The sequence below is a fragment of the Myotis lucifugus genome, unplaced genomic scaffold, assembly GCF_000147115.1.
Source record: "Myotis lucifugus unplaced genomic scaffold, Myoluc2.0 scaffold_386, whole genome shotgun sequence".
In the NCBI taxonomy this organism is placed as follows: domain Eukaryota; kingdom Metazoa; phylum Chordata; class Mammalia; order Chiroptera; family Vespertilionidae; genus Myotis; species Myotis lucifugus.
In genome coordinates this window covers 445,551-453,616 of record NW_005871434.1, presented here as the reverse complement: position 1 = coordinate 453,616, position 8,066 = coordinate 445,551, and the positions used below count along the sequence as shown (strand labels likewise).

Genomic DNA, 8,066 nt, shown 5'->3' with positions numbered 1-8,066 from the left:
AGATTGTTGAGGGTATGTTAAGCGGAGTCCCTGCTAATATTAAAGGTTGGCTTGTACCCAGCTGGTGTGGCTCAGTGGTTGAGTGTCAACCCATGAACCAGATTCCAGGTCAGGGCACATGTCTGGGTTGTGGGCTCCATCCCTGGTAGGGGGTGTGCAGGTAGCAGCCACTCAATGATTCTCCCTCATCATTGATGTTTCCATATCTCTCTCTCCCTCTCCCTTCCTCTCTGTGAAATCAATAAAAACATAATTTAAAAATATTAAAGGTTGGCTTCTTCCTGCCCAGCCCTGTTCTCCCTCTTTCTGTGCAGGTCCACTCAGCTCACAGCCTGTGCTCCTTTCTTCTACTCTTGGGTTTACTGCAGGGTTTTGCAAGGAGAAAGTTGGGGAGTACCTTAGGCAGCTGGAGTCAAAAGACTGGTGGTAAGGAAAGAAAGGGAGAAAGAGATAGAAAAAGGATAAGAGACAGAGAGAGACAAAGAAAGATACAGAAAAATTGGCAGAGAGGGAAAGGGAAAAGAGAATGGGAGAGACAGAAAGGTAGAGACCGAAATAGAGAAGCAACGAGACCAGAGACAGAGGACAGAGTGTGTGTGTCAAAGACAGCCGGAGAGAAAGACAGTCAGAGTCAGGTAGACAACACACATCCAAAGACAGGAAAGAAACAGACCCAGGGAGTAGGAGAGGGAGGGAAAGAAGATGTGGAGAGATCCAGTTCTTCGCACATCCCTGCTCAGGACGGGTCTCTGCCCTCAGAGCAGCCTCTCATCCCTTCCCCACAATCCTTAAATTCTCTCTCGCTCTACCCCCCCCCCCCCCCCCGGCTGCGGGAGGAGACCGGACGGACGGGGAGAACACGGAATCGAAGAATGCTCCGAGTGCCTGCCTGGCCGGGGAGAACTGGGGAGCCCCGGGAGCTAGGGAGAGGGAGGCGCGCAATAAATCTTGGCCGAGCCTATCAGAGAAGAGGTGGGATATCAACTCGGCACTGTCCCAGCTCTCTCTCTCTCTCTCTCTCTCTCTCTCTCTTCCCTCCACATCTGTCACAGCTGCGTTCTGACCCGGCAGAGGCTGGCACAGGTGAGTGTGGCTACAGAGGCGGGCCTGGGTGTGCGCTGGGGATGGGCCCCAGGAAGAGTGGCCCAGGACTATCGGGAAGGGGAAGGGTTTGCGCGCTGAGATAATGGTCGGGCAGGGGCCGTGTGATAAGGTTCAGAGGGTGTTGAGAGCAGCGGGGGCGGGGCTGGGACAGTGCCGAGTTGATATCCCACCTCTTCTCTGATAGGCTCGGCCTCCCTCTCCCTAGCTCCCGGGGCTCCCCAGTTCTCCCCGGCCAGGCAAGCACTCGGAGCATTCTTCGATTCCGTGTTCTCCCCGTCCGTCCAGTCTCCTCCCGCAGCCGGGGAGCCAATGGCCGGGCCCCGGAGCATCCTGGAACCGCCGCTGCAGGCGCTGCTGCCACCGATCCTGGTGCTGATGCTGGCGCAGGCGGCGCTCTGGCTGCTGTGGCAGGCTCGGTGCGCCTGGCGGGCGGCCTCACGCTGGGCGGCCTGTTCCCGGTGCACGCGCGGGGTGCGGCGGGCAGGGCGTGTGGGCCGCTGAAGAAGGAGCAGGGCATTCATCGGCTGGAGGCCATGCTGTACGCGCTAGACCGCATCAACGCAGACCCCGAGCTGCTGCCAGGCGTGCGTCTGGGGGCGCGGCTGCTCGACACTTGCTCCCGGGACACGTACGCGCTGGAGCAGGCACTGAGCTTCCTGCAGGCGCTGATCCGCGGCCGCAGCGACGGCGGGGAGGCAGCCGTGCGCTGCCCTGGCGGCGTCCCCCCGCTGCGCGCCGCGCCCCCCGAGCGCGTGGTGGCTGTCGTGGGAGCCTCGGCCAGTTCAGTCTCCATCATGGTCGCCAACGTGCTGCGTCTGTTTGCGGTGAGGGCCGCTGGCCGCGTTCGGTATCCAGCCCCTCCGTCCAATCCTCTCCCTTGGGGTGGCGGAGGTGTAGTCTCCTTGCAGAAGTCACTCCAACTCACAAAGACAAACAACTGCTTCAAAGGAAGCCTATGGGTCCAGCCAGACATCGCCTGAGCCAGGTCCCCACCACTTCAGCCTCCCTTGTCTGCTCTGGCGCCCTCCAGCGGCTGCCGCCCCCACACAGCCCGCTGTGTGAATAAGAAAACCAACCCCCCTAGCTGACAGCAGGGCGCCCTGGACTTTAGACCCCACTTCGCCGCTGGTGTCCTAGTTTGGGGCATACGCTGCACAACCGTACATGGAGGTCCTGACCCTGGACCCTGGTGGAGAGCTCTGGGTGACAAGGAGCAAGTTTTTCCCGGAATTAGGGCCCTCCTAACGGTGGGGCAAGCCGCACAAGTTCCTGGCTGCTCTGGGGGTGGGTAGGTCTGTAAGGACCTGTACTTTGATCCTCTATTCTGATCATCATTTAAATTCAATTTCAAAATGGCTGTCTCTAAAGGTCTCTTAAGGGGCCCCTGAAAGAGGCCACAGAGGACTCTCCTTTCGTCTGAAGTGCCCTGTCCTGTAGGAGAAGCTTGGGCAGTCCCTGCCCTGCCCTCATCTCTTGCTAACCGTCTTCTGTGGGAGGCAGCACCTTCCTTGCAATCTGAGGGTCAGTGGCTTGGGGAGCCATAGGAATCAGGGATTAGGAGGCCTTTGCAGTAGAGTTGGTGATTTTCTGTACATTCACTTGGGGTGGCTTCTGGGAAAGTTTACTGAGTTCCATGAGGGGGTTATCTCTGACCTTTTATCTTTCTGAGAAAGAGAGCTTTGCTTCCATCTGGCTAGGCAGGGGCCCTCTGATTCTCCATGGCACTAGGTGGAGGTTTTCTCAGGGACCCTTCCATCATCTGCACCCACTTAATCCCTCATACCTCAGTTTCTGCTGGATGGCAATGTTGGTGCAGAGCATACAGATGCACCTTCTACATGGCACCAAGAGAGGTTGTGTGGCTGCCGAGAGAGAGAGAGAGAGAGAGAGAGAGAGAGAGAGAGTGTGTGTGTTGTGGGGGGGCGGTGTCTTTGTCTCACCAGTTCATGTATGTTCACATTTGTGGGCGGGCTCTGTCTCCTTCCCTGCCTGCAGCTCTGGTTTCTGTCTCTCCTTCTAGGTTGGGTGCAGCATCTCAAACTCAAGGGCCTTCAGGGTCCGAGTGAGGACTGTAGCTGAATGAGCAGGACCCTGTGAGCCCAGGGCCCAATGCTGCCAGCTCAGCCCAGAACTGAGGTGGTGTTGAAACCACAGATTTTAGACACTAGCCCTGAATCAAGTGTCCCTCACCAGCTCTCTTGCCTGTTCTGACCCCTCCTGGGGCTGCCCCCACCCACACAGACCACCCCTTAGTGTGAAGTAGGAAAACTTGTCTCCTCTGGGACTGATAAGGATGTCCTTCTCCAGGGCAGACAGAGCCTGTGCCTAGAGGCGAGATTGGCTGCAGGCTGGGCTTGAGCGCCCACCACTCCTTTGCTCAGACACACCCTGCACAACTGGATGTGGTGGCCCTGCCCACTCCCCTAGACCCTCATACCTCCCCTATTTCATCTGCCCTATTCACAAGATGCAGGTCATTCCCCACACCTTCTGCCACTCCCAGTGGTTCTCAGCTCCCTACCCCAAACCTTCTGTGCCCCCACCTGCATCCTGAGTCCCCATTGCCCTCCCTTCCTGCGGTCACTGAACCTCTCTCCACAGCCTAGGTGTTCTTTCCCCCTCCAGATTCCCCAGATCAGCTATGCCTCCACAGCCCCTGAGCTCAGCGACTCCACACGCTACGACTTCTTCTCCCGTGTGGTGCCTCCTGATTCCTACCAGGCCCAGGCCATGGTGGACATCGTGCGGGCATTGGGATGGAACTATGTATCCACGCTGGCCTCCGAGGGCAACTATGGAGAGAGCGGGGTTGAGGCTTTTGTGCAGATCTCCCGAGAGGCAGGTGAGTTGGGACAGGAGAGTCAGAGGCACCAAGGAACCTACAGAGGGGAGAACCAGGGGCTGTGAAATAGGGGCACTGGGGCCATGGTGGGGAGCCTGGATGTGTCTTCTATCAGCGCCCCTTTCCTTTGGAGGACTCAGTCCTGCCTCATGGCCTGGCAGGTGGGGCACAGGCTAGGCTTTACCCCTGCAGAACCCTGGCTCAGACTCCTGAGTGATCACACTACAGAGTCATGTACTCTGGCAGCCCCAGTGAGTGGTGGGATGGATGAAAGCTGACTTTGGCATCCTGGACACTCAGGGGGAGTCTGTATTGCCCAGTCCATCAAGATTCCTAGAGAACCAAAGCCAGGAGAATTCAACAAGGTTATCAGACGACTCATGGAGACTCCCAACGCTCGGGGCATCATCATCTTTGCCAACGAGGATGACATCAGGTGGGATGGATGAAACTTCAGTCACTATTCTTTGGATACTCTCCTTGAAGGCCCTACCTCGTCTTCTCACTCATCCCCACATGCACATCCTCTCTTCCTCCCTTTCCTTCTTTCTTGTGCCCCCCCCCTTCCCACCTCCCACCCCCCCACCCACCCACACACACACACACACACTTTTCCTGCTGCAATCTCTGCCTGGTCTGCTCTAAGTGGAGATGCTCTAAGTCTAGCCAGGAAAATACACAAGAATACATGCCTGTTTTTATAATTCATAGTGGGGAAACCTGTGGGCAGATCTAAGTGCAGAAAATGAGCAAAAGGGAAGGAGCCCTGGGGCAGGGCCAGCAGGAGGCTCTGTAAGAGAAAAGGTAGCCTACTTCCAGGCAGTGTGAAGTGCATTATAGTGCATGGAGCAAGAGGGCAAGCCCGGGACCCCTGACCACCTCAGAAGCCCAGGGCAAGTGTTCTAAACACTCTATACTCCATTTTTCCCTGATCAATGAGGATCTGATGAGTGATGTGGAATGGGATAGATGGAGAGAGAAGAATGAGAACTGACTAGAGGTAAGTTGAAGGAAGATCTCAGGACTTTATTCACCCTCAGCCCTGTTTGTACCAGGAGGGTCCTCGAGGCTGCACGCCAGGCCAACCTGACTGGCCATTTCCTGTGGGTTGGCTCAGACAGCTGGGGAGCCAAGATCTCACCCATCCTGAACCTGGAGGACGTGGCAGTGGGGGCTATCACTATCCTGCCCAAAAGAGCTTCCATTGATGGTGAGTGTAGGGATGACCTCCTCCACTTTGTCCCCTACCCCCACCCCATCCTTTTCCGCCATCCCTCTGGATGCACTCATTTACCCCATTGGTAAAATATACTGTGATCCAGGTCCCTTCTAAGAGTCCCAAGTTCTATGATTCTGAGATTCTGTAAATACATCCCTCCAAGTAGTGTTTGAATGAGTTAGCAAATGAGGAAAAGCACAGCCAACATACAGGGTAAAAAAAATTGTTTTTTAGTTTGTGCTTTTTGTTTTGTTTTATTTTTTAATTCAACACCTGTATTCCTCATTCTGTCGAAGGCATTATGATTTTAGGGTGAGGGTGGGAGAGAAACCAAGGAGATGGGACTTACTGTCCTATTGCTCAAAGTAATGAGGCCGCCCCTACCTTTTTCCTTCCCACTATCCCATCTGTGAATATCTGGAAGAATCTAGCAGGGATGTCCACTTTACAACAGTATTGCTCATTTTCCCAAAGGCTGAATGAACTGCAGATAACTTGATGAGGGACTTCGGGGCTATATGTAAAGTGTGGACCCTCATAACACTGAGCCCTGCCTCCCACACTAATACCTCTTGGGGTATACATCCACCCTCACATCCTTTCCGCAGGCTTTTTTTAGGATGCATTCAGTTGCAAGTGGCAAACTAGACTGAGAATAGTCTCAGCAATGAAAGCATTTCATCACAAGACTTCAGGTTTGGGGCAGTGAGTCAATGATGTTCTCAAAGCGCTGAGCTCTGTCCTCCCTTCTGTTTCACCACTCTCTGTGGTTGCTGAGTCTTCATGCTTGTGGCATCATATTTACAAAGTGGCTGCTGAAGCTCCACCCACTACATGTTCACAGCAGCATCCTAACCAGGAAAGAATGTGCAGCATAAAAGTATTTCATGTAGTGAGGCTCAGGTTTACATCAGGATGCAAACATCAGAAAATACCAAGGAGTCCCCAGATGTCTTTGAACTCACAGGCCAGAAGTTGGTTCAATGGCGATTCCTAGCTGCAAAGTGAGCAATTGGTGAAGGGACACAGGGTGACTGTGGCTGGCTATGGTTACCACCCTTCTCCCCCTCCCTCTCAGGATTTGACCAGTACTTCATGACACGCTCCCTGGAGAACAACCGCCGGAACATCTGGTTTGCAGAGTTCTGGGAAGAGAATTTTAACTGCAAACTGACCAGCTCAGGTACCCAGTCAGACAAATCCACCCGCAAATGCACAGGTGAGAGGGTGGCAAGGAAGGTGATGGAAAAGGTGGGAGGCCAGTTTAGGTATCTGGGGGCCAGGCGCATTTCCTCTGGGCATCCCTAGGACAGGTGAAGAACGCATCGGCCGGGACTCTACCTACGAACAGGAGGGGAAGGTGCAGTTTGTGATCGACGCAGTGTACGCCATTGCCCATGCCCTACACAGCATGCACCAGGCGCTCTGTCCTGGGCATACAGGCCTGTGCCCAGCAATGGAGCCCACCGATGGGCGGACACTGTTGCAGTATATTCGGGCAGTCCGCTTCAATGGTGAGTGGATGCCAGAACTCCTATGTGAGAGAGGGGAAGTCCCCTGAGATGGATTTCTCTGTGGGACCTGGATGAGTGGGGAGCAAAGGGCTGGGAGAGGCAGCATGGTATAGGGAGCACCTGCACCTGTGAGCTCGGGACTTGAGCCAAGTTATGAGGACCACTTTTTAACACTCCTCCTTTCTCAGGCTTCAGCACCCCCTTTCCCAACTTGAAAAATGCTGGTGTTGGTGAATTTCTCTGTGACTCCTTCTGCCTGAAACCCTCAGCAGGTCACACACAACTCTCCCCTTCACTGCACAGAGCTTGAAGGAATCTGGTCTCTCAGGGCCCAGTGCATACAGTGAAGAGGCACTGCCTATGACACGGACATGCTGCTCACTGTGAGTCTCGAGCTTCCAAATGCTGCCCCAATTAGCTCCTGCACTGCCTGAGCACTGGGCACCAGTCTGATGTGTCCCCTTGTACCAGCAGAGGGCCTGGCACATGGTCAGGGCTCTGAAAAGGCCCAATGGACTTGGCTGTGCTTGTGGTTTGTGGGGAGAGATACAATTCTTGTACAATAACTGTCCTTTAGAAAATTAAAACTCTTCGTCCACCAAATATTGAGCGCCTTCTCTTTGCCAAGCTCTCTGCTAAATAGCACAGCTGAATTTCACTCCAGGCCAACTTTACAAGCTAACAGAACAAGCCTCTAAAAGAATTAAAGCTGGCCAAATTAGTACAAATTTTATGTCAACACTCAGACCTTTATTCAAGTCTGAACTCATCCTTTTACCTGAACAGTTAAGATTTCTATTTTCTTTTATAATTGTGGTAACATACATATAGCTTAATATAGTATATTTACCATCTTAACTACTTTTAAGTGTACAGTGTAGTCATGTACATTGTTATGCAACCAATCTCCAAAACTCTTTTCATTTTGCAAAACTGAAACTGTTATCCTGTTAAACAACTTTCCAGTCCCCCCTCCCATGGCAACCACCATTCTACTTTCTGTCTCTATTAATTTGACTGTTCTAAATACCTCATATGGGTGGAATCATGCAAGATTTGTCTTTTTGTGACTGGCTTATTTCACTTAGCACAATGTCCTCAAGGTTCATTCATGTTGTACGTGTGTCTGAATTTCCTTTTTTAAGGCTGACTAATATTCCATTGTATGGATAAACACTTTTTGTTTATCCATTCAACCCCCAATGACACATGGTCGCTTCCACCTTTGGGCTGTTGTGAATAATGCTGCTATGAACATGAGTGTTCAAGTATCTCTTTGAGTTCCTGTGTTTAGCTCCTTTGTGTTTATACCTAGAAGTGGAATTGCTGGGTCATGTGGTAATTCTACCATACTGTTTGAGATCCACCAAACTGTTTTCCACCCTGA

General features: G+C 53.0%; 1 protein-coding gene across 1 annotated transcript in view; it reads left to right on the top strand.

Annotated features, from left to right (window-relative positions):
* Positions 1-1,413: 1,413 nt before the first annotated feature.
* GRM6 (glutamate metabotropic receptor 6) overlaps positions 1,414-8,066 on the top strand; it is an 11,307-nt gene continuing 4,654 nt past the window's right edge. The window contains 8 exon segments of the mRNA XM_023743352.1: positions 1,414-1,494; positions 1,497-1,928; positions 3,730-3,946; positions 4,247-4,382; positions 5,002-5,156; positions 6,244-6,384; positions 6,479-6,679; positions 7,995-8,017. Of these exon segments, the coding sequence (XP_023599120.1) occupies positions 1,414-1,494; positions 1,497-1,928; positions 3,730-3,946; positions 4,247-4,382; positions 5,002-5,156; positions 6,244-6,384; positions 6,479-6,679; positions 7,995-8,017 (1,386 nt within the window).